The 25,626-nt window shown below is 39.4% G+C and overlaps 2 protein-coding genes across 2 annotated transcripts in view; one reads left to right on the forward strand and one right to left on the reverse strand.

Annotated features, from left to right (window-relative positions):
* LOC145798634 (disease resistance protein At4g27190-like) overlaps positions 1-25,626 on the reverse strand; it is a 214,498-nt gene that overhangs the window by 95,026 nt on the left and 93,846 nt on the right. The window lies entirely within an intron of this gene.
* LOC145798986 (uncharacterized) lies at positions 19,983-25,436 on the forward strand. The gene is made up of 4 exons (XM_082888497.1): positions 19,983-20,084; positions 20,213-20,282; positions 24,645-24,807; positions 25,280-25,436. The coding sequence occupies exons 1-4, from the start codon at positions 19,983-19,985 to the stop codon at positions 25,434-25,436; spliced, it is 492 nt and encodes a 163-aa protein (XP_082744623.1).

The raw sequence follows: 25,626 nt of genomic DNA on the forward strand, positions 1-25,626 counted from the left end.
CCCCCAGATCCTCCTTGGTCCGTCCAGGAGCTCGGCTATCTCCAGATTTCAACCTTTTCGGTGTGCTGCTTCCGGTGTCATTGTGAGTCCTCTTGGACTTCTCTCCATTAGTTGTGTTGAAACATAGTTCCTTCTCCTGAACATGCTGATGTTCTTTGGGGTTAGCTTCTTTGGTACGATGTGTCCTTCGTTAATCTCCCTTCATTGACTCTCCTCGCCCGACCTCCCTTGAAGGCCGGTGAGAGTGCTCCTTGGTCCTGGTGTGCTGGGGGGCTACAGAGACTATTTTCTACCCTCCCTTCTGGGCATTGTTCTTGGCCGCTGGAATCGGCGTGCCTTGCAGCGGGAACGGTGGTTACATGACATTGTTTTGCATCATAAAATTGACGACCGTTTGCAGGTCTGCCAATTTGTTTGCTATCCCTTTCATCTCTTTGTCCCTCCGCAGGCATCTATCTTTCCATATCTGGAGGTCATCCTCGTTGTAATACTCGCTTCAGTCTGATTTGTTTGGTACGCCGCCCTCCTAGCCGGCGTCTTTCTCTCTGTTACTCTGATCTTGAGTTTCCTCGTTGCAATTATCCTCCTCTGCGTTAGGATTAATATGTTTCCCACTTCCAGTAGAGATATCGTCTCCTACCCTCTCTTTCTGTCCGTCGTTGGCCATCTATTATTCTTTCTTTCCCACAGACGGCGCCAAATTGTGTGTGTCAATTTCCGACCACACTGCCTAACTGGTACTCAGCTGGAGAACACTGGCAGAATAAATTAAGCCCGAACGACCTGTCACAAAAAGAAGAGATTCCGACGGTGGTTTATCCACTCGGGGGCACTCCGACGATCAAGTTAGTTATCTCTCAAAGATAGCAAAAGTACTTAACTCACTATTCAGAATATAAAAAGCGTACCTTAGACCCATGGGGGTGCCTCTCTTTTATAGCCAACACTAACCTAATCCTAATAGAAGCCTAGCTTCAATGGACTCTGTTTCATTGCTTATCCTGGACTCCTAGGTAGATAGGATAAACTCTCTAAGAGTCTTATCTTTATCCAAGCTGAAGTCCTTTCTCATTCTAGGACTCTTGTCCCTTATCCGCTTATCCCGGATTCCGGTATCTTCGCAGATAACCTCGGCCTAGCCGAGATTACCTCGGCGTCATGACCAGGACATGTGACACCTCGGCTGACACTTTGGTGTCACCTCGGCCACGTGTTGTCATTCAAAAATTATGTCCCCATAATAGGTAAGAAATTTCATCCTCTTTCTAGTATTGTTTAAATAATCTAGACATAAATTGATTCAAGATGGATTTTGAAAGAATTAAAAATAAAGATTTGAAGAAACTTTGAGTTGAGATAGGGTTTCAAGAAAATTTCATGGAAAGTATGTTTTAAGTCAATTGATCTCCAAATTCTTTGTAGACAAATGTTTTCCTAAAGATTATAGTCTCCTCTACATGGATTAAACACATAAATATGAAATTGGGGTTTAATTGAAGAAATATATGGAAATCTAGAATTAATCTTGAAGATAAATGGAGTTTTTGGTTTGTTTTCAAAACGAAGAAATAGTTGGATGTTAATCCTAAACCCATGCATGTAATGTAATTTAAGAATTTTATTCAATTTAAGCATATTATTTTTATGTTTGGGCTTATATTCATGAAATTAGAAAGGAATTGGGTTTTGAGCATGAAATGGGTTACATGCATGTTCATGGTTATGGAAATAAACTTAGAAATTAATTATTTTGGGTTTGATTTTGAATATCTTGCATGAATTTGAGTCTCATTTTTACATGCATGCAATTTGGAGAAATTAAAGAATTAATTTATGAACATGGTTAAGGTTAATGAATATGGAAATTGACCTCATAATATCATCATTTGAGTTTGATTTTTGTTATTTTTCATGAAATTGAATTCCATATTTACATGCATCGTAGAGTTCTAAAAATTGATTTCATATTTTGAAATAACAAGAACTAAATTTTGGAAAAATTATGAGTTCATGAAGAATGAGCCTAATTTTTATATTAAAGGAGTTTTGATGTAAATGGTTTAAAAATGATCAAGTTTTCTTAATTATTTAAGGGTTTGTATATTTTTAGACAAATCATGCTTAAACCTAAGTTTTGGAATTATATTTTGGAAGCTTAATTCATATATTAGAACTTATAAGTTTGAAATTGGGTTTGATATGAAGGAAATGAATTAAATTTAAATTTGGACAAATTAAGAAAGTTTTTGAATCATGTGTTCATATTTTCATCTCATCTCCTCCCAAACATTTCTAAGAAAGAATTATGACTTAGTGAAGATTAATAAGCTAACAATCAACATAAATTAGTTGGTTAAAGAATAAATTATTGATTTAGTAGTAATTGATTAAGAAGCCAAGTAAGAAATCAGTCTATCTGGAAAAGAAAGATTTAGTAATGAAAGAATATGTGAAATGGGAACCTCATTTATTTGAGAAAGTAAGTATAAGCGTAGTAAAACTTCAGACTATTTAGACAGAAAAAGACAAGAGAAGAAAAAGTCAAGTGTCAAGTCAAAGAAGAAATTGCAGAATATGTCTAAGAAGTGGAGTGTTAATTGTTAAGAAAAAGTATGAGAGACTAAGTAATTTTAAGCAAGATATAAGTTCACCCCCAAAATGTTCGATTTGTTACAAGTGTTATACAGGGAGTGGTATCGAACTTCGGGAGTGTGTTTCAAATGTGGAAAGATAGAGCATTTAATGAAGAATTATTCACAATTATAATGATAAATTTTAAGGAGAACGATTTTATTTACTAAGATTGTATTGTCAACGTTGAAAAAAGAGCCCTTTTAATCCATTTAAGCTGTGAAGCCAAATATATGGACTTTAAAATAATAATAATAATAATAATAATAATAATAATAATAATAATAATAATAATAATAATAATAAAGGGAAGAGAGACATAGTAATTTCGTATATGAATAATAGTTAGAATGGAATGATAATATGACCATATAAATACATAACAGAATTTAGGTTATGAATCCTAACCTAGACAACATAATAAGACGTTCGCTTCTAATACTACTCAGAAGAGTTAATACGTAATAGAAAACAAGAAAATAAATTTCGTCAAAGTTATGAATGTGTATTTCTTAAAGAACCTCTTGGAATAAGAGAATTTGAAAGAGTACAGAAATAATGAATCGTAAATTGTCCATGCCAGTGCCAGCCAACAATGGAATCAAAGAATGTATTTGGAAATTTGTGGTAGGAAAGATCCATAAGAATATGTTTAGAAAATGCAAGAAGCCTTGAGTTAGAATGGATCCCTTTAGTTTCATTTGTATATATGATGACTTAGGAATGATGTGATAATATATGTACATAAAAATTTTAAATATTTTATGTCTCATATAAGTCTGCGTAGCTCAATGAACAATGTATGTTTGTTTTTTACTTCCGTTAGCCCCTAATAAATTGATTTATGTTTAAGAGGCATTTGGTAATCTACGGATTACTGGCCTGTTACGATACTAAACCTATAGGGGCGGGTTTGGGTCGTGACAGGTGCACTAGCATCCATTCTTCTATTTGTCTATTTTTTCAGTTCAGCCGTGGAAGTTGGCTCTCATTTTCTGGTTTTGTGTAGCCTTTCTCAACAACATTCCATGACCCTTCTGCTTTGAATGAATCTTACATCTTGACTTTCCAATGCTCATAATCTTCTCCATCAATAGAAGAACTGCACTTGGAACTTCCAGCACTTGTAGAGGATGCCATGCTCTTCTACAATATTGCTTATCTGCAGATTCCTATGTTGATATCAAAGCAAAGAGCTCTGATACCACTTTGATAGTTTTACTAGTATGAGTTGCTGCTGTAGTGCTCTAGGATTGGAACTGAAGAACTTAATTTTAATCTATTTATCTTGATGGAGGTTTACATGGAACCAAACTCCTCTAGAATTCTTATATTAATTAGTTGGCGAAAAATGCTTGAGACATCTAATTTATCGCCCCTAAAACCACCCCTAATGATGTGTCTAACAAGTGTTAAATTTTGATTTGTCAAACATTCAATCATGTGGGGTCTAACCTCAATGCCACATCATTAGGGATGGTTTAGGGGTGGTAAATTAGGAGGATGTAGCATTGTTGTTATTTGGCATAGGGATTACAAAGAGACTTGTTGAGATTTCCAAATCATAATTATCCATTCTTCTCCCAAGTGTATCTTGGACCAAGGCAATGCTTCTCGTCTTATCCATGCTATTGAATGTGCTGGAAAGTGAATTACTGTCCAACAATTGGATAATTTGTTGTATGGTATATTGTATTGGACATTTGTTGGCTACATATTTTGTGCTAGCCAGTGACAATTCGACGCGTGGCAAAGTAAGGGTAATATGGGGAGACCAGTCAGGTCTTCGATCCTGATCATACACGTGGCAGTTAATATTGGTTGTTATAAGATCTGAGTAGCAACGGATCAACAAAGAGATGTACGGTGACGTGGCTTCAACGGTTGCTCACATTCAAATTTGAATATAGGAGGGAAGCCTAACTGCAAGTGAAGGCGTAGTGGAACTACTTATAAGGTAGCATGATCAGCGATCACGGAGGAGTAGTTCGACGGTTTGAAATACAGTTCGATGGTTATCTTCGGAGAGTATAAATAGTAGGAAGGACTTCAGAGAAGGGGACGGAAAGAAATCTAAAGAAAACCAGTCTTACTTTACATATTCCAGTTTTATTTCCTGTTCTTTACATTTTTGTACTTTAAGTTCCTGCGTTGCACTTCATTTGTAGGAGTAGTTTTCGAGTATATTGCCGCTGTAAATCTCTACGGAGCTAAGATCATTGTAAGTTTTTTATACTAATGAAATGCTTCAGTTTATTTAACTGTTTTTATGCTCAAGTTCTCTGAAGTCAAGCTACCAGTAAGCCACCAGTAAAAGTCCTCTTTATTGAGGCTAAAAGAACCATAACACAATCGTTCGAATAATTGTTTGGCAATTACAATTCTGTAAGGACTGATTGATCCTTGCTGGCACGCTCATAATTACAAAAATAACCTTCGAAAGCTAAAAAGCCAACATGTATTTTTGGCACGCCCAGTGGGACACTTCAAAAAATGGCTAGACGTAGGAGACAAGGAGAAAATGAACGTTTGGAAGAAGGCGTGGAAGGAGAGGTGGAGATATCCAATCCAGAGGATAATGTGATAACACATCCTGTGGAGACTCCTATCTTATCGGAACCCATGGTCGAATAGGCCAATACTTCAGAGCAAATACCATTTGTTCGTAATAGTGGACGAGACCAAGGAATTGGACCATCCAGTGTCCCATCTACTCAGCCAGTCAATCCGTGAGGCGGCTTAGTAGATGCTATGGGACAGCAATTAATAAACACAATGGAAAGGTGGGCAGTATCCTTTTTGGATCGAATGAATAACCACCAACCAACAAATGTAAGACACATGGAGGAAGTAAATGTCCCTCAGCAAAGATTGGCTAGAGATAAACAGCCTATGCAAACTAATGGACATTCTAATGGTCAAACCAGTAATCAGATTCATGAAAGATTACCACCTTAGTCTTGGTACGAACCCATTTCGAGGCCTGTAGCAGGCCAGAATGCCTCAATGTTTAACAGTGAAGCCATGCAAATTGGTGGATCTGGCCCAGTACAAGAAAATGGCATAAGAATGGTTCCAAATCCCACATTTGAAGCCATACCTGGCACTAGGGGGTACAATAATCCCTTATTCGAATTTATACATGAGGGGTTGGAAGGTTTCCCTACAAGTGGAAGGGATACAATACCTGTTCCAGCACCTTTCGTGGGTCCTTTCGTAGGACAGGCTCAAAGAGGTTACTTACACCCCCAATAGCAACCTGTACCACAAGGACAGCCAGTCCTAAATGTACCACCTTATGGACCAAGGGGACCACAAGCACAAGTTTGTCCACCAAATCCTGTGTTTGTTCCCCCAGTAGTGGTTCAGCAGGCACAAAATATGGTCCCTAGGGACCAAATTACTGAGATAATTAGGGAGTTGTGTGGACCAATGGCTTGGGGGGTCCAAACTCCTGTGTATAGAAAACCATACCCAGAATGGGTCGATAGGGTGCATGAATATCCAAGAGGTTTCAGGATACCAGATTTTGTCCTCTTTCGTGGGAACGGAAACCAATCGACAGTAGAGCATATTGCTAGGTTTGCCGCTCAATGTGGTGAATTTACCAATCATGACTATATGAAGTTGAGACTATTCCCAAATTCTCTAACTGGGGGAGCATTTGTATGGTACATTAACCTTCCACCTGGCTCCATCCAGACTTGGCAGCAAATGGAAGAGGCATTTCATGCCCAATTCTTCCAATCAGAGCCAGAAGTTTCCATGGCAGACTTGGCAAGATTGAGTCGAAGGCCTGAAGAGAAGGCTACTCAGTTTATTTCCAGATTTAAGAGGGCTCGAAATAAATGTAGAGTAATCTTGCCAGAAACGAAATTCGTAAGATTGGCCCAAAATGGCTTAGAGTTCAGGCTTCGAAAGAAGTTTGATTCAACAGAGTTTAGAGATTTAGTGGAACTGACTTACAAAGTATCTAGATATGAAGCATTACTAGAAGAGGAACAAGATTGAAATAATGCATCATATAGGACATATTACAAAGATCCTAATTATGAGATTGATGCAGCAGAGATTGTGGGAAAAGAGCCTATGATCTGTGAAGCATTAATTCATAAGGATACGACAATTGACCAGCAGTTTAAAAAGAAAGATCTCCTCAGGAAATATTCTTTCGATTTAACTAAGGCAGATGACATTTTTGATCATTTACTTGCGGCCAACTTCCTTAAGTTACCAAAAGGGGTTAAACTTCCATCTCTTGATGAACTTAAAGGAAAAGTATATTGTAAATGGCATAATTCTTGGTCTCACTCGACTAAAAACTGTGTTGTTTTCCGAGACAGGATCCAAGAACAAATTCGGAAGGGGAGTTTGAAGTTCCCAGCCAAAGCTGAAAAAGCCATGGGGATCGATAGTAATCCATTTCCAGAAATTGGAGAGGTGGCAGCCAATGTCATTATGTCAGACTTTCAGAACCTGTCTATGAAATAATTGGAAGAAGTCAATGTACAGATACATGTGGCCAACCAGACAGCAATCAAAAAAGACGTTAGAAATCCACCAGCTATTGGACAAGATTTCTCATATCAGAGGGAAGACTCTGATGAAGAAGCACTGGATGATGACTCCTTAGAAGCAGCCGTAATGCAAAGGATGTGTCCCAGGTGCAGACTGAGTTATAAGTGGTTGAAAGGCCTTCCAGTTGATGGGAAGCAGTACTACAGGGATGTGCAGAGGCGTCCCAAACCAACCAATGCTTATAATAAAAGGCCGTATCCGACTAATGTTAGGCGGCAGCCATTAGTGGTTGAGCCTGCAGTTGATAGAATGCATGCTAAAGGCAAGAGGCCCTTATACGAGACCAGGTCACCTAACTATTACAGAATGGAGAGTAGTCATTCTGAAAGAAGATTGGAGAAGAGTTCAGGTTTTAGGATCAAAGCAAGGAATTGGCCCCTTGGGCCAGCTTCACGAAGGACAGAAAATGATCACCATCATCAAGAGCCTGAATTAGGCTCAAAGCTTGGAGACAGGGCCAAACAATTGTCTTCACAGCCAGCCTCGAAGGTGACCTCGAAAGAAGAAAAAGGCAGTTTAACGTCTGGGTCAGTAAGTTCGTGGGTACCTGGAGTCCCAGATTGGTTTGTGATGCAAAACAAACCTAGGGAAATGCCTACCCAAAGGAATGTTGGAAATCAAAGTAGGATGATTAAGCCTCCTTTGGTGTCCCCCAACAACTAGGTATTGCTGAAACACCCAAGAACGAGGGAACCAGATATGGTCCCCGTTATTTCCAGATCGCAAAGGAGGAAAATTCAGCGTAGGTACACCCAATACCAGAAAGACTTGAAAGAAAGTGGAGAGAGTTCTTCATTGATCCAGACTGGAGAAAAGAAGAATCGAAAGTCAGACCATAATCCAAAGCCAGTTCTACAAAATGAGGTGGATTGCAGTAGAGAATAGTTGGCCAAGGTTCATTCTGAACTAAAAGTTAGAGAGAAGGATAGCCTAGCAGGGTTGGAGAAAGCTCTGATGGAGAGTGGTAGCGAAACGGAAGAAGAGATTGGCATAAGCCAGAAGAAAGAAATGGTGGAAGAAGAAATGTTCGAAGCTTTCATGGCCGAGAAAACATTTCTGGTTGGAAAACCAGCCGAGGAAAATCATTCGAAGAGACCTGTTAGCAATGAAATACCAGAATGCAGCATGCAGGATGTTTCTGAGGTAATTGACCAAGGTGACCAAGAGGGGAAACAGGTACAGCCAGCCATCCAGTTTGGCTCGTTTCCCCCGGTATCAGTGAACATGGTACACATACTACCACAGGAATTCCAAGCTGGAGATGAGAATCAAGAGGGGCAAGAAACTGATCCAATTCCAATCTCTAGTGAAGATTCACAAGCAAGTATGGTACAAGATAATTTCGGAATGGTTACCCCAATGGAAGCTGAATATGAGAGCGAAGAAGTGGTAAGTATTAATCTCTCGTATCCATTTGAATATCCCTCGAATTCCATGACGCAGCATGTTAAGCCTTTGTACATTAAGGCCTTCTTCGATGGGATACAGTTAAACCGAGTCGTGGTGGATAATGGAGCGGCGGTGAACTTATTACCGAAATCCTCCTTGAAGAAATTAGGAAAGAAGAATCCCAAGTTGATCCCAACCAGTACAACCATCGCTGGTTTTGCTGGAGACAAGCAGATGGCCCAGGGAATTCTACCCATCAACCTGAGTGTGGGAACCAAGGACTGCATGACGGCGTTTTTCGTCATCGACAGCAATGCGAAGTACAATGCTTTACTTGGTGGAGATTGGATCCACACTAATAAATGTATGCCTTCCTCTTTGCGTCAGAAAATGATAATAGCTCTAGGCAATGGGGAGACGGAGGAAATTAATGCAGATCCTCAACCTTTCATAGCCTGTGCAGGTTTTGCAGAAGCCAAGTTGTATATTGATGGCGTGGCGCCGCTCAGTATACTGATGGAATTCAATGGCTCAGCTGAAGTACCGGCTGATGAGGAAGTAGCACACCTGAAGCATTTAGTCCAGGAGAGTGCTGATGAAGAGCTAGTTGTTAAAGATGACAATGATGCCTGGTTATAGGCAGCAAGATGAAGCACCAGAAGCCAGGTCTTTGGCTTTAATTAAGTTTTCAATATTGGATATAAAGTCAATAGTCCAGAAAGTACGAGGGTAAGAGAAAGAAGTCATGACAATTGGTTGCAAGCGGAAGCAGCAACAAGCCAGAGTTTTGACCCTTGATAAATACTGTGCATTGGACATAGAAACGAAAGTCCAAGAAATACAGGAAGAAGAAACCTTATGGACAGACTTTGTCTATGAGGAGGAGAATAAAAAGGAGGAATCAAAGAGCCTGGAAACAGAACACAGCAAGGAGACTTCTTCGAAGTCAGAGATGATCAAAGAAGGAGTTCCTGTAAGTACTCAGATACAAGACCCCTTAGAAGAAATAAATTTAGGGGAAGATTTTGTACAACAACCCATTTATATAAGTGCTTGGTTGAATTCTCTCGATAAGGACCAGTTGTTGGTTATTCTAAGAAGATATAAAGATTGTTTTGCATGGTCATACAATGAACTACCAGGATTGGATAGGTCATTAGTGGAACATAGGCTTCCCATGAAGCCTAACTTCAAGCCATACAAATAAAAACTAAGAAGAATGGGTTCGGAAGTGATCCAGAAAGTCAAGGAAGAAATTCTTAGACTACTTAAGGCTGGCTTTATCAGGACAGCCAGGTATGTTGAGTGGCTATCTAATATTGTACCTGTAGTCAAGAAAAATGGCAAAATGAGGGTATGCATCGATTTTAGAAACCTAAATCTAGCAACTCCAAAAGATGAATATCCTATGCCTATAGTAGATTTGCTGGTGGATAGCTCAGCAGGACATCAAATTTTATCAATGATGGATGGGCACTCAGGCTATAACCAAATCTTCATTGCGGAGGAAGATGTTCACAAGACAGCATTTAGATGCCCTGGGAATATCGGGACCTTCGAATGGGTTAAAATGTCGTTTGGCCTAAAGAATGCCGGGGCCACATATCAGAGGGCTATGAACACTATCTTTCATGACCTTATTGGTGGGTATTTAGAATGTTATATTGACGACATTGTGGTTAAATCACAATCCATGGAGGAACATCTGTTTCACCTAGAGGCAGCCTTTGAAAGAATGAGAAGGTTCAAATTGAAGCTTAATCCTCTTAAGTGTGCTTTTGGCGTATCATCTGGAAACTTCTTGGGCTATGTAGTACACAAGAAAAGAACAGATTGACCAGAATAAAGCCAAAGCCATCATTGAAGCCAGACCTCCATCAAGTAAGAAAGAATTACAAATGTTCCTTGGACAGGTTAATTTTCTTCGAAGATTCATTTCTAACACTGCAGGGAAAACTAAAGTTTTTTCTTCCTTATTAAGGCTGAAAGATGAAGAGGAATTTGTGTGGACAACGGAGCATCAAAGTGCTTTCGATGGAATCAAAGCCTACTTGGCCAACCCTCTAGTACTGATGCCACCAAATGGCGTTAAGCTTTTGAAGTTGTACATAGCTGCAGCAGAAGATTCATTGGGAGCTTTCTTAGCCCAAGACAATGAGGAAGGCAGGGAGCAAGCTATTTATTACCTTAGTAGGTTTTTAAATTCTTATGAATGTAAATATTCAGTTGTAGAAAAGCTTTGCCTTGCGCTGTATTTTGCTGTAATGAAATTAAGATATTACCTTTTGCCTACGACTGTCTTGGTAATTGCAACCACAGATTTGGTTAAATACATGTTATCTAGACCTTTGTTGAGGGGAAGAATTGGCAAATGGGTATTAGCCTTGTCAGAATTTCACTTAGAATATGTGCCCCAAAGGGCAGTGAAAGGACAAGTTTTAGCCAATTTTTTGGCAGACCATCCATCTCAAACAAAGAGTCAAGAGATAATGGAACTCAGTATGGCTAGTGTCGAGCCATGGTAAATGTGGTTCGATGGATCGAAAGCCAATGGCCTAACTGGAATTGGTAGAGTGATCAAGTCACCGCAAGGAATAGAAACCACACATGGTTTCAGAGTGGATGAAACTGCTTGTTCTAATAATCAAGCTGAATATGAAGCTTTGATAGTGGGATTGGAAATTTTTATTGGGTTACAAGTACATGCAGTTGACATATTTGGAGATTCCCAATTGGTTGTTAACCAAGTAAAAGGGATTTTCAAGTGTCAAAGTATAAGTATGCTTCCATATTATGTCGTCGCATTACATTTGCTCTCTCAATTTGAAATAGTAAATGTAACTTATGTTCCGAGATTCTTGAATAATAGAGCTAATGATGTGGCTCAGAAAGTTTCAAATTTCAAGAGAAATGATGGTACCTAGTGGGATGTAAGCCAAACAACATACCAAAAATCTATACCACCCTTGAATAAGAGGAACATGGTCCTGGAAATCAATTATAATGATCTGCAGGAACAAGATTGGAGACATCCAATAATACAATACTTGGCTGGCCCATCCTCAAAAGCCAGCAGAAGAGTTAAATTGCAATCTGTGCATTACATCATATATAACAATGATCTCTACAAAAGAGGAGGAGATGGTCTATTGTTGGAATGTTTAGGGCCAAAAGAAGCATTAATAGCTATGGCTGAAGTTCACGAAGGCATCTGTGGTGCACATCAGCCTGGTGTAAAAATGAGATGGCTGCTTCGAAGACAATCCTATTATTGGCCAACTATCTTTAAAGACTGCATAGAATATGCAAAGGGCTGCCAGGCATGTCAAAAGCATGGTACAATAAGGCATGTGCCCATAACTGATCTACATGCAGTAGTAAAGCCTTGGTCGTTCAAAGGATAAGCCATGGATATGATGGGGAAAATACACCCTCCCTCTTCGAAGCATCATTGTTTCATGTTGGTAGCTATTGATTATTTCACCAAATGGGTCGAAGCTAAGCCATACAAAGCTGTAGATCAGACGGAGGTTATTGGGTTCATTAAGGATTTGATCCATAGATTTGGCATCCCACAAACGATAACGGTTGATAATGGGACTATTTTTGATGGGAAAATGGTAAAGTCTTTTGTGGCTGAGTTTGGGATTAGCCTTGTTAATTCCACCCCATATTACGCACAAGCCAATGGTCAAGCTGAGTCATCTAACAAGTCCTTAAAAAAGGGAATACAAAAGGTTGTGGAAGATAATCCTAGAGATTGGCATAACTTATTGTTAGATGTATTGTGGGCTTATAGAACTTCCCCAAGGTCAAGCACAGGAGTCACTCCATATGCCTTAGTTTATGGGCATGATGCAGTATTACCTGTGGAGATCAATGTTAAATCCTTAAGGGTAAGATGCCAAGACCAGTTGGATCCTGAGCAGTACTATCAGAGTATGTGCTTGGAGTTAGAAGGCATAGATGAAGCTAGAATTTTGGCATTAAATAGCATTCTCTTTCAGAAGAAGAAAGCAGCCAAAAATTATAATAAGAAAGTCAAACACGTTGGCTTTGATGAAGGTGATTTGGTGTGGAAAACAATACTTCCAATAGGAATTAAAAGCCATAGATTTGGCAAATGGTCACATAACTGGGAAGGACCATATCAAATTCATAGAGTTTTGCCTTTTGGAGCATACCATTTGAAAATTTTGAATGGTTATATGCATCCCAAAAAGATCAATGGCAGATATTTAAAGCCTTATTTTCCAACTATTTGGGAAACACAGGGAACAAAATAAACACTGAGTACAAGAACATAAGATAATAAACAAGGAAATGTTTTATAAAGAGTCAAGTACATCGTGCCACAAATTGGCCCAAAAATCATTACAATGTTTTAGCTGTTTTTGTACAACAGATTTCCTATTGGTAAACGACGAAAATAGTTGAATAGCTGCAGCCATGTCTCTCTTTTGATCGGTCAGCCCTTGATTGGTGATTTGCAGTTTGAGGTCAGTTCGGAGTAAGGCCTGATTCACTACAGAAAGCTCCTCTTCGAGTTGAGCTTTCCTCTCCAGCAGTTGAGTTCGAAAGTGAGAGGCAGAGGAGTGTTGTTCCTTAAGCTTCGATACTTCAGTATGCACTTGAGAAACAAAACTTTGGTCTCTAACCAATTTCTCATCTGCAGCCTTGGCAACATGACAAATGCTGATGTAAAAATCGATAGTAGCTGCTGCCTGGGATAGGTGATTTGAGACATCCATACCAGACTGCTCAACAAGTTTGCAGCATTGAAGAAACCCATTTTAATTATAGGCCTTTGTAGAGCCTCAAAGGGAATCCTCGAAAAAGAAATTAACAGGTCCAGACAGGTGTCCAAGTCTATCAAAGGCACAGAAGGTTGGCTGCTGGAGGAAGGAAAGCTCTCAAAAATTTCCAGCAAAGAATCAGCCAAAACTAATGGCTCAGCCTCCTCATCGAATGTCGGAGAAGTAGAGGTGATGTCAAAAAGACTAGCTAATCTTGCTTCAAAGACATCAATCTCATCATTAGACATGAGGGGCGCAGAGAGAGTTGCCATGGGAGACACGGAAGATTGCATAGGGATAGGAGAAATGGGTGGAGCATCTTTAATGGTCTCCATGGTCCTAGCCACCAATGAATCAAGTGAAAGAGGGCTGGAGCTAGGTAAGGGTGATAAGTCACGAGTTGGAGAGCTGTCAGCACCCATCAGAGATAAGGTAGCAGTTGGAATCTCCTTGGAAGGAAAAAGAGGAACAAGACTCGGCAAAGAAGTAAATTGAGGAAAGTCAAGAGTCAAGTAAGAAAGACGTAGAGTCAAACCAAGAGAAAGAAATGCAGCAATGCTTGGTCTCAAGAAAAGTGCAGGAAGTGTATACCCTGGAAGTGGGAGTATGGTCTGAATAGTCCTTACATCCTGCATCTAACCAACCTCGAGTGAAACAGAGAGAGGTCTCATTGGAAAGATGAACTCAGAAGTTGCTGCTGCAAGAGGAAGAAATGTAAGGCAATGTTAAACCTCAATACCAAAGGCTGACAGAGGAAAAATCGCAGGAGCATAAAAATTACCTGCTCCAGAAGTGTCGGCAATGATGGGAGAACTACGAAGGGTGTAATATCTGGTAGCTTGTTGCCTTCTTGCAGTTTCCCTTTGTAGTATGTCAGCAGCGGCAGCTTCATCTCTCAGAAATTGTTGCTGCCGTCTCTTCTCAACTCTCTCGAAGACAATCATCGCTTTAGAATGTTCTTGTTCTACTGTCTTGACGGTTGCTTCATGGATGGTATCCTCAACCAAGACAGGAGCGGAAGCAGACATCTTTTTTCTCTTCTCCATTGCTTTGGCAATTGTCTCAGAATCAGAGTCTTCGACCATATCACAAGGAGAGACAGTCACATTTCTTTTCCTTTTCCTCTGTATTAGCAGGGTCTGCTCCTTCTCAATTTCTTTCTCAACTTTTTCCTCAACTTCTTCAAGCTGCGATCTGGATTCCGAAGAGATGAATTCATCTTTCATCTCTCTGGCAGTTGTCTCATCCCTAACCGAGTCAGATGAAAGGACGATCGCTTTCTTCTTTCTTTTCAAAGGTAGCTCTTCCTCTTCATCTGTTTCTTCTCCTTGAATATCGGATGTTTCCTTCTCAAGTTCAAAGAGTCTTCTTTTCTTTTGTGATTGACCACCTCCACAAAAGAAGAATTAAAGATAAGGCAAAATGCATTATAAAAGACAAAAGAAGAAGGGACAAGGGTATACCTTTCTTCGAGGCAGCCCGAGTAACTCTAGGAGAAATTGAAGCAGCAGGAGCAGATCGTGTTGTAACATGTGCTGTATCTGAAACAATGGAAGAAGTGACAACCCCAGTTTCTTTGGGCTTGGTCACATCTAACACCGTTAGTAGGTTTAAAGGTGAAATGGCCAAATAAATCTCCATGTTAGTCACCCACCAGTTTTGGTACCTCTTCAACACGGTGCCTTGAGGAATGAAAGGGGTGTACTCGAAGTTGGCCAAGTCATCTATAAATTTAAAAGTTGCCTCTTCCAGCCTGGATTTTCGGACTTTCAGATCCCTTCTAGTAAGGCTGAGATTTGTGTTGCTACAGAGAGGTATTGGGACCCCTTGTGTGAGGCCAAATTGTCTAGCAAATTGAGCTGGACAGTAAGGTTCAACAATGCATTTGTAGGCCTTCGGGTTCAAAGTCCCGATAAATAACTCTCTGGGAATCAGAATGGAAGCCCATATATCTTTGTGAATAGGTGAAGTACATGACTGGTCACTTAGGAAATTCCTCAACCAAGATGGACCAATGGAAAGTTCGAAGGGACGAAAACGGTAAGTAGGAAGGGAGGCTGGAAGCTGGTGAAAGAAAGAGAAGTAAAAAGCAAAGGTAGAAGGGTAAAGTGAAGCATTGGCCAACCTTATGCCATGAATAAGAGGGTTTGGTTCGGAAAATTTAAGGCATTTGGATTGTAACTCAGTAAAATAGGCGAAAAGCCAAAACTGAAGGATCCAGAATGGCCCCCCTTGATTAGCATCTAAGGGTTTCTCACAGAAAAGGGAGCAGACTCTATATACGTGACCTAGAACATGTGGGGCTAAGGCCACATTTTTCTGTAAAACAAAGGCTTTGGCAAGAGGGGCAAATTCAGGCATGATTCTTTGAGAGGAGGTGCAAAAAAGGAATTTGCAAAGCCAACACAATAAGAAAGAAAAGAATTCCCTATCAGTCACAGGGCCCTCTCTTTTATTCTCAGCCCTAGCGAAATCACTATAAGATGAGTTAAGGGAGGGGAGAGAGAAAGGGACTGCTAAATCAGGATAATCCGGTCCAAAAGGGGTGCCAATGGGAGATAGTCCCAGTAAATGGCAAATATCAAGAACAATAGGGGCCATCATCCCACATCTAAATTGGAAAAAGTTAAAGACAGGATTCCAAAAACATAGGGCAGCAGGAATAAGGAAAGGGTCCTCTGAGATAGTTACCCTAGATAGTCTGAGAGCATCGAGAAGGCAGAGTTCTTGAAGGTCCAGAGTCCTAGCAGGAATAACCCGATCATACCATTCTTGCCACTCTGGTCTCACCGTGGGCCAACATCGGTGGGGGCGATTTATCCTCCAGTTCCTCCAGTCAAGACCACCTTCATAGAGAAGACATTGGTTTTCCAGTCGGGGATACAGGGCTGGGAGCTCAGTAAGGATCTCTTTGAATATGGGCCCGAGCACGTAGTCTAGCTGCACATGGCGACGAGGGACAAAGATGCGTCCATCAATAGCGCTTTTCTCCCCAGCTTTGTACTTTTCATATTCTGCATCAATAATCCTCTTCAGGGCCACAGATGGGCTCGTACGCTCTACGACTGATACTAAATGAGAAGCCATTGACAGTATGCTTTTCTTGAAAGTGAAACCGGGAAAGGAAGTAGAGAGAAACCGAAGATCGGTAGTAAGAGGGGTTTGTGCGATTAGAAGAGCAAGTGATTTCAGAGCACGAAACAAAAGGGTTTTTAAAGCCCTCGTATTTGAAAATATATTGCATGAGCTGTTAAATATTAGAAGTGCGAATACAAAAGCTTCCTTCAATATTGATGCTTTTGGAGGAAAAAACAAAGCCCAGTTGTTGAGGCTAGCTTCGAAGTAAGATATTTTGCTTCAAAGCCAAGTCAAACGGCTTCGAAACAGAGAAGCCGGCTTCGAAGCAGGTTGCCATACCCAAAATATAAAAATACTAGAGTGTTTATTTTACTTAAAAGAGTTTAAAGACCTGTTTTTAGGTTTTTAACAAAGGTAATGTCCTTCGAGGCAAAACTTGAGATTCTTTAAGGATGGGATTTGGTGTTTGAAACATCAAAAGCAATAATGACAATGACTAGAGGTTGACTATGGTCAAAACAGACTTTAAGTATAAGATTGCTAGATTCGAAGCATTGTTTCTAATTGAAAATCAGCCAAAACTGTCAACTTTATTCCACAAATTGGAAAGGTTTACAATTGGCTCATTTAGTGTTTCATTTAAAACAATTAAGTCCAGATTCAAAGGATGAAATTGTTCGAAGTTCGAAGCTCTGAGTTGACTTTTAAAACACAAGTGAAAACACAAGTGAAGACAGGGTCAAACAATGACAAATGAAGAAGAATTTTGTTTATATTAAGACCAAAGCGATTACATCTGATGACCCTATCTCGGTATGAACTCGAGCTCATAAAAATAAGGAATGGAATAAATAACAAGATCATGAAATTTAGTCCAACAATGATCAATAAACTTTTGTTCTTTCCTTATTCTATCTCCCAAATTTTCTAGCATTGGCTGCATAAGTTGATGTGCTCTCACTTCATAGTAGAGCTCTTCGGCCTTTATTTCGAAAGCCACCTCTCTTAATCCTTGTTCCAATTCGTCAATGTCTAAGTCATCCCAATACGCGGAATCTTTATTCTTGAAATCACCGAATTCTTCAATGAAGTTCTCTGCCTCGTACTGAGCATGAATTCGAAGAGACGAAAGTTGGTCTAAAGATTGTGTAGTAGCCACAGAATTTCGATGCCAGTTAAGGAGCAATGGAAGTTGGTCCAGAAACATATGAAGTTCTGCTTGAGCAAAGGGATTAAGGACATGGCCCCTAGTCAGAATATCGCAAGCCCATCAAAGGTTCTTGAGAGAGACTTCGTCCTTAAGAACATTAAAAGGCAAATGAGAGAAAGCCGCAAGCAGAAGTTGAGCTTGTTTTCGCTCAGCTGGAGTAGGAAAAGGTAGAGGTTTATAAGGTGGGAAGACATTTTCCATGGATAAGGCAAGCTTCAGTTTCTCTATCGAGGAAAGAATTGGTGGGGGAGAAGGTATGAATACTTCAATTTCGGGAGACGAAGAAGAAGGTGTGGACGCTTCTATTTTCGGAGATGACACGGGAGCAGAAGGAACAAAGACATTAATATAATCAAGCCAGTCAGAAGAACAGATCTTCTCCTTCTGGGCTAAAAATGATGGGTTATACCCTTGTGCTTCTTCTGGGCGGGGGGCAGTGTGCATTATCTTTGTAGGCATGGAGGATGTATACCATGCTACAAGAAGATTCTCCTCCAGACTACGCCGATGGTCAATGGGCACATAGGGATAAACAACTGAACTTTGAGCATAGGAAGGAAACTCTAAAGGGTCAGTGAACTCAACAAAATGATGGTTGATTCGCTCCTTCAAATCACAGGTCTCAGGTATTGACCAGCTTGTCCAGTCAGAACCCCCAGAAGAGGAAGAAGTTGCAGCTTTATCCCATACAGAGATTTGCGAAGAAGAGTTTCTCAAGTCCATATTTGCAATTTTCCGAATCAAAGGTTTGAGAGCAGTTTGTTCGAACTGTAAAGGTAGGTCAGAGGAAAAACTTCTTATGTCTACGTTTGTAGCTTTCTGAATCGAAGGATTAAGAGCAATGTGTTCGTAATCCAAAGGTCGGTAATTTGCAAAGGCATCCATGACCTGAATATAGAAAGGTGGGTAAAGGTGGCTAATAAATGCATGCTTTCGATGAGAAATAGCATCGACATATGACTCTTCGTGTGCTTCATCGCTGGAGGAAAGAATTAATTTGGCCATGAAGTGTATCAGTCTGTTCAAATACTAAGACAGTGAAAATACTTAAAGGATCAAAACGAGAGTATTAATACAGATGGTGAGTGACAGTTGCATTTCTAGGAAGATGCAAAACCCATGCACGTTCTAAGACGTGGGAAGAAGGGCCCTGATCCACTAATATCACCAAGTCTTGGGCATATTAGTGCGGGGGGTAATGTTTGCTACATATTTTGTGCTAGCCAGTGACAATTCGACCCGTGGCAAAGTAAGGGTAATATGGGGAGACCAGTCAGGTCTTCGATCCTGATCATACACGTGGCAGTTAATATTGGTTGTTATAAGATCTGAGTAGCAGCAGATCAACAAAGAGATGTACGGTGACGTGGCTTCAACGGTTGCTCACATTCAAATTTGAATATAGAAGGGAAGCCTAACTGCAAGTGAAGGCGTAGTGGAACTACTTATAAGGTAGCATGATCAGCGATCACGGAGGAGCAGTTCGACGGTTTGAAATACAGTTCGATGGTTATCTTCGGAGAGTATAAATAGTAGGAAGGACTTCAGAGAAGGGGACGGAAAGAAATGTAAAGAAAACAAGTCTTACTTTACATATTCCAGTTTTATTTCCTGTTCTTTACATTTCTGTACTTTAAGTTCCTGCGCTACACTTCATTTGTAGGAGTAGTTTTCGAGTATATTGCCGCTGTAAATCTCTACGGAGCTAAGATCATTGTAAGTTTTTTATACTAATGAAATGCTTCAGTTTATTTGACTGTTTTTATGCTCAAGTTCTCTGAAGTCAAGCTACCAGTAAGCCACCAGTAAAAGTCCTCTTTATTGAGGCTAAAAGAACCATAACACAATCGTTTGAATAATTGTTTGGCAATTACAATTCTGTAAGGACTGATTGATCCTTGCTGGCACGCTCATAATTACAAAAATAACCTTCGAAAGCCAAAAAGCCAACAACATTTAATGAATAACATATTAAAAAAAAGACTGAAATGAAAATGTTGAGATGGGTAAGTGCTTGTTAGACTTGATCCAACTTTACGGGACAAGAAGGATGTCAAGCAGGTTTTAAGTTGAGGCTTCTAGAAATGACTCAACTTCATTAAACCTCAAGCAAGAATATGGGTTTATGCAAGTTGAACAGAGAAGATGGATTAAAGTACTAGATCCAAGTGACTGGGATTACACTCGTTAAGTATAGTCAATGGTGAGGAAATTAAAACTTCTGTTAATGTTATTTTATGCTGGGTTTTGTACACATTTGATATCTTTAGGTGTGTTATATTGAAGCATAGATTCACCTCATGCTGATCTGTAACTTGCTTTATTTTCTGCTTCACATCCATGATGAAAAATTTAGCCAACCAATATTCTTGTGCAACAATATTTCTAGACTTGTGGAGCCTGTAAGTACACTTTTTATTTTTGTTTCATTTTTTCAAGTCTCTACAATGTTTTTCCGTGTTCACTCACATTGTACTTTGCCTCATACATTTAATATTACAACTCATATTCCTATTCTGACCAATCCCAGGTCATCCCAGATGACCAGCACAGGGCACTGTACTCAACTCATGCCTTTAAGATCCTTTTCAAGGAAAGGGGTTGTTGTGACAATAACCCTCACCTCTGATCAGTGTTAAACTGTGATTAAGCATGATAAGTAATTGATTAAGATGAAATCCTAGCTTGATTTCATTGGCATGTTGCTTAATGGCATTTCTATCTGTTTGTCGTTGAATGATCTGTTCATGTTTTAATTTCGAATTGCGAATTGAAGGCCTTATCGGCGACTGAATCAGAAATCGTTTAGTGTTATATGTTAATTAGGATTTATGTGATTTTATGGTAGGTTTAATAAAGATTTGATTTAGAATGATTAAATTAGATTGAATAATGTTAAACTAATTGAACCTAGATATTTACAAGTGTGCCATTGAATGGATTTATTCAATTATTGACACATTACTCTCCCTTATTTTGTCATCCTTCATCCTTTTGAAGACTAAACCGAGAGAGAGAGAGAGAGAGAGAGAGAGAGAGAGAGAGAGAGAGAGAGGAGAGTAGGAGAGAAGAATTGGTTCAACAAGGTTTAGCTTGGAGAATTAGAGGAATTAGAGGAGATTTGCAAAATTAAACTTCCATACTTGAAATTCAAGACCTAAGGTAGGAAATTCACCATCTTAATTATGAATTTGAGTTGTTACACGCATGGTTTATGAGAAATTAGTGATTTGGGTCAAGAATTGGCTTAAAGTGTTGTTTTGAGAGCGAACTCATGCATGCATGTCCATATCATAGAATTTCGAGGTTGTTTTCATGAAATTCTTATATGCATGTTCATATTTTAGTTGTGGTCCATGAATTCACCCTGTTTTTGAGTTCAAGTTTGCATTTGATCATACTTTGGGGCACTAGAATTCATGAGGACTCATGCATGTATGATTTTGTATTGTTCTTCATGTTTATACTTAATTTTGTGTTCAATTGGCTTACCTTTGGGTTTTGATTTTGTAAAATGATCTTCAAAACATGTTATACTGTTGGTTTCTAAGTGTTTTCCGGAAAATGGGCCCAAAAGGTTGAGTTTTGGTAAGTTTAATTCTTGGTTTGTGTAACGCCCTCAAAATAAACCCATTATATATATATCATTGGCATGCAATATTAAAAGAAAACAATTCATTATCTCATTCATCAGAGTATTACTAAATGAAAACATTACATGTAATATCAAAGTAAATGCCCTATGGGCTTACATCTTTCCAAGCCAACACTTGGACACAAAAATATGAGTTCTAACTCAAATACAAATAAAGCCCTAGGCTTGAATGTTTACATGTACTAACAAATAAAAGCAAACAACTGAAAAAGGTCTTCAAAATCCAAGTCCTTCCAAATTAAGTCCTTGGAGGTAGCTTATCACCTGAACCTGAAAATGATGTTCCCATATAGGGTGAGCCACAGCCCAGTAGAAATATACTAAACCAAATATAAGCATTGAATAAAGCAATAGCATTCAATAGACGGTTAACCAAGATAATCAATTACATCATTATACAGTTTCATGACATTAATGTCTAAGACATGTTTTACTTTCCAACATTATCAATATGGCTCAGAACCTGGCCAAATTTACAACAGTGAACTATATATATATCAGATTCACATTCTTCCAATGTCAACAAACAAATGAGACTCAGGCTCAAATCAAAACACTTCATACTTCCAGTTTGATACACATTTTAGTGCTGTATCAATAAAAACACTTCAATATAAATAAGCACACACAAAAGTAATGCTAATGGAGTCCATCCCCTATCTCCTCCCAAACAAAATCCGGTTTAGAGGTCCATCCCCTATCTTCCCCTAAACCGTGGAGTACATCCCCTATCTCCTCCCACACAAAACAAAGTATGTAAACACATAACATATACACCACACAATCAATACACATAATGTCTGTATTAATTCAACAGTCAAAATTAATGACTCAACCAATGTGATTAGTTTCAGTTATCCCTAATCCACATGCAATGTCTACAACAATCTTGACTATCCTCCACCGATAGCCCAAAACAGTTATTTCTAGACTTGGAAATAAATATATCAACAATTCAATAGGCGAGTGATTTAAATTATCCAACTACACCATTTAATCAATGAATTCCTCAATTTCATGAGTTTAACCAAATTCCCCAATTCCCTTAAATTAATTATACAAATTAATTAATTAATACAACTAGGGTTTTTCCCAAAATTATCAAAGTAACCCCAACATATCAAAATACCAAAACTTAGAACAAAACTTATAAAATGGAGTAGGAAATCCCTACCTCGAAGAAAATAACCCGAATGGAGAAGATGGAGATGAATATCCAAATTCCAAAGTGCTCCAAACCATCAAACGTTCAGATTAAATGGAAGCCCTCGACTCACTCTATCTTTTTAATAAAGGATCTGGGGTAGAAACACACTCTAAATAGATCAAACCTAAGAGAGAAGGTGAGTAGAGAGAGAGAGAAGTCGGTTCTAGGGTTTTAGGATAAAAAAGGAGATGAAAAATGATCCAGAAAGTCGGATCTCAGATTTTTATAACAGTCGCCCCGCTTGAGCGTGTAAACCCCCGCTCGAGCGCCACTCACAGACTCCCGCTCGAGCGGCCAAACTCCCGCTCGAGCGTCCAACTCTACACAGGACATACTGGATAGGTGTATTCCCCGCTCGAGCGCCCAAACCCCCGCTCGAGCGGACAAACCAAAATCTGGGCAACTAGACTTGGTTCCTAAGCTCAACCAACCTGTTCCAAATCTTCCCAACACAACCCAAGACTCAATATAAGGATTAAAGGGTGCAAACAACATACTCTCAACAACCAGCTCCACGGAACCCAAGTCCAGATAACAAGTAAAAAAAAAAGAAACCGGGATCGCTATAGTTTGAGCTTTGGAGGCAAATCTGGAAAACCCAGATTTTGGCTTCCTCGCTCGAGTGAAGGATTCTACGCTCGAGCGAGCACCTTTGTTTTTTGAATTCCGCTCGAGCGACGGAATGCTAGCTCGAGCGTAGATTGCAAGCTCTCAGGTTTTTGTGGACGCAGATGCACGATTGAGCGACGAGACCTGCACTCAAGTGAAGGATTGTGTCTCACGCTCGAGCGAGCATCGAACGAGCATTGAGCGGATAATTTTAGCAACTAGTACTTTTCATGTTTTTACAGACCGCTCGAGCGAAGGAGTTTACGCTCAAGCGACCCCTCTGTTTTGGTAAGCTCGTTCGAGCGAAGAATGCCACGCTCGAGCGAGACCCTTGTTTTCAGCAAATTTTGAAAAGTGTTTTAAAGTACATCTTTGCATCCTCATTCCATCCTAGGCATTCCTAGGCCATATTTAAGGCATCTTAAATGAGGATAATGTTATAGAACCACACTAAGTTAAGATATGGGCTAAGATGTTAATCCCAAGTGTGTAATTTAGTGTATGTTCGTTTTGCAATTGTAGGGTTGGCACCCAGGGACGCTGATTAACTTGCCTATAGCCCAGTACTCTGTAAGTAACAATGTTGTAAAGATATGTTCAATTATAATTATTTTCTGAACGAACGACTGTACTGCTTTCTGAAGTGACACTGTTTACTGAATGAATGTTTGTCATATTTTATGAACTGTACTTGTGGCGTCCATAGCAACTTACTGTTACTGTTACTGTTATTGTCACTGTACTGTACTGTTATTGCTACTGTCATAAAGATCTCTGTTAGTTTCAATATTTGGAACCGATACTGCATATTGTTTTGATGGCCATCAACTGACTGTTCGGTCTGTTAAGACCTACTGTTTACTGTACTGTTCGGCTATAGGATGTACCACATATGACTGCTATGGTTTCTAAATGACTGATATGATATGAACTATTAGTCACTGATTGAATAACTGATTTATTGATGCAAATGACTGTTTCAATTACTGAAAGGACATTCATTCTTAACCTCTTTACACAGTTGTTATTCACTGGGCTTTAGCTCACTGTTTATATTTATATGTAGGTGTCCAGGAACTGGACCGGAGCTAGAGCGTCGAGTTAAGCTCATGTTTTGTCAAGCCAACCATTGTGCCTCACTTCGAGGTTTCAAGTCCACTTAAGCCAAGGCTGTTTTTGGGGTGTTTTAGATTCACCATTTTTGTCTCTGTTTTATATTGACTGAATAAGACTTTTGATTGTACAGTTATGGTGAAGGGATTAGGTCTCTAACCTGGATGTTATGTATATCTGATATGTATATATATGCTTTGGTTATGAATGTGGCTTTGTCCATAAAGGTCTTTTTGCATTCAGATTTTCACAGCTCATTGGACATCTTTTATTTACTGATTGGCTTCTGCCAGTCCCTTACTTTGTACTAATGTCATTACTATTAAGCAGGCCTTTGGTAATCACAGATTACTGATCGGTTACGATGCTAAACCATAGGGGCGGCTTTGGGTCGTGACAGTTGTGGAACATTTGTCCCTCTATTTTTCAACTTGATCAAGTCAGTGAGGCAATATAACCAACAATATGCTTCTAGGGAGGAGCAGCGTGCAGATCCTTTGCAAGCAGCACAAACTCTAGTGGATGAAATGATGAGACACGCGTAAGTGACTTTAGGTCCTATTAGTGAGTTAATCACTTTGCCCTCTTGCTTTAGCTACTTACTCGGGAACTAGCTTCACACCTCCCCTAAGAACTTGAAGGTGGTCTAGAACATCTAATGGCGTCACAGACCTATTTATTGCCTCAATTTCCTTGTCGTAAAGGGCCAATCCTCTAAGAAGTTAGTTGTGAAGGGTATGTCTTCACATAGCTGTTAACAGGTTTGAGGTATTGTTTGTTAACGGAATTAACCAAACAAATCAGCCTAGTTAAGAATGACCATACACCACTACCTATAGAATCAAGAAAGAGGTCTGAGAGAGCCTTCTTAAGCAAATTCTGACCCCTAGTAGCTGGCCTGCAGACGATCCTCAATTTGATTTCCTTTACCAGAAAAGGCAAGTGATATGGTTGAAGATTATCCTTTGTGGTTCCATAATTCTTGATTTTTTTTTTGATTTTTCATTTGGCAGATATATTGATCCGAATGATCCAACAATAATTTTTCTACAGCAACCCACTCCAGAATCACAGCTGAGGCACTGCACGTATCACTCCCAGCCTGTTGAACATTCAATAGTTTTTCTATATGCTTTTTTTATTCGTAGGAAATATAAATCCCGTTCTTAAGACACCATCTTAATGCTATATATTGGATTGTATATCTTTTCTTTTAACTAGATGATATGCTCGAGGCAACTTTCAGTATTGTGAATTATGTGAAGTAGGACCTTTATGTGCTGGGTTATTAGAGGTTTGTGGTGAATAAAATAACATCCTCAAAAATATCGTATAAATGATTTGTAAAAAAAAAGATTTG

The sequence above is a fragment of the Camellia sinensis genome, chromosome 9 (assembly GCF_055761805.1).
Source record: "Camellia sinensis isolate YWXY chromosome 9, ASM5576180v1, whole genome shotgun sequence".
Lineage (NCBI taxonomy): Eukaryota > Viridiplantae > Streptophyta > Magnoliopsida > Ericales > Theaceae > Camellia > Camellia sinensis.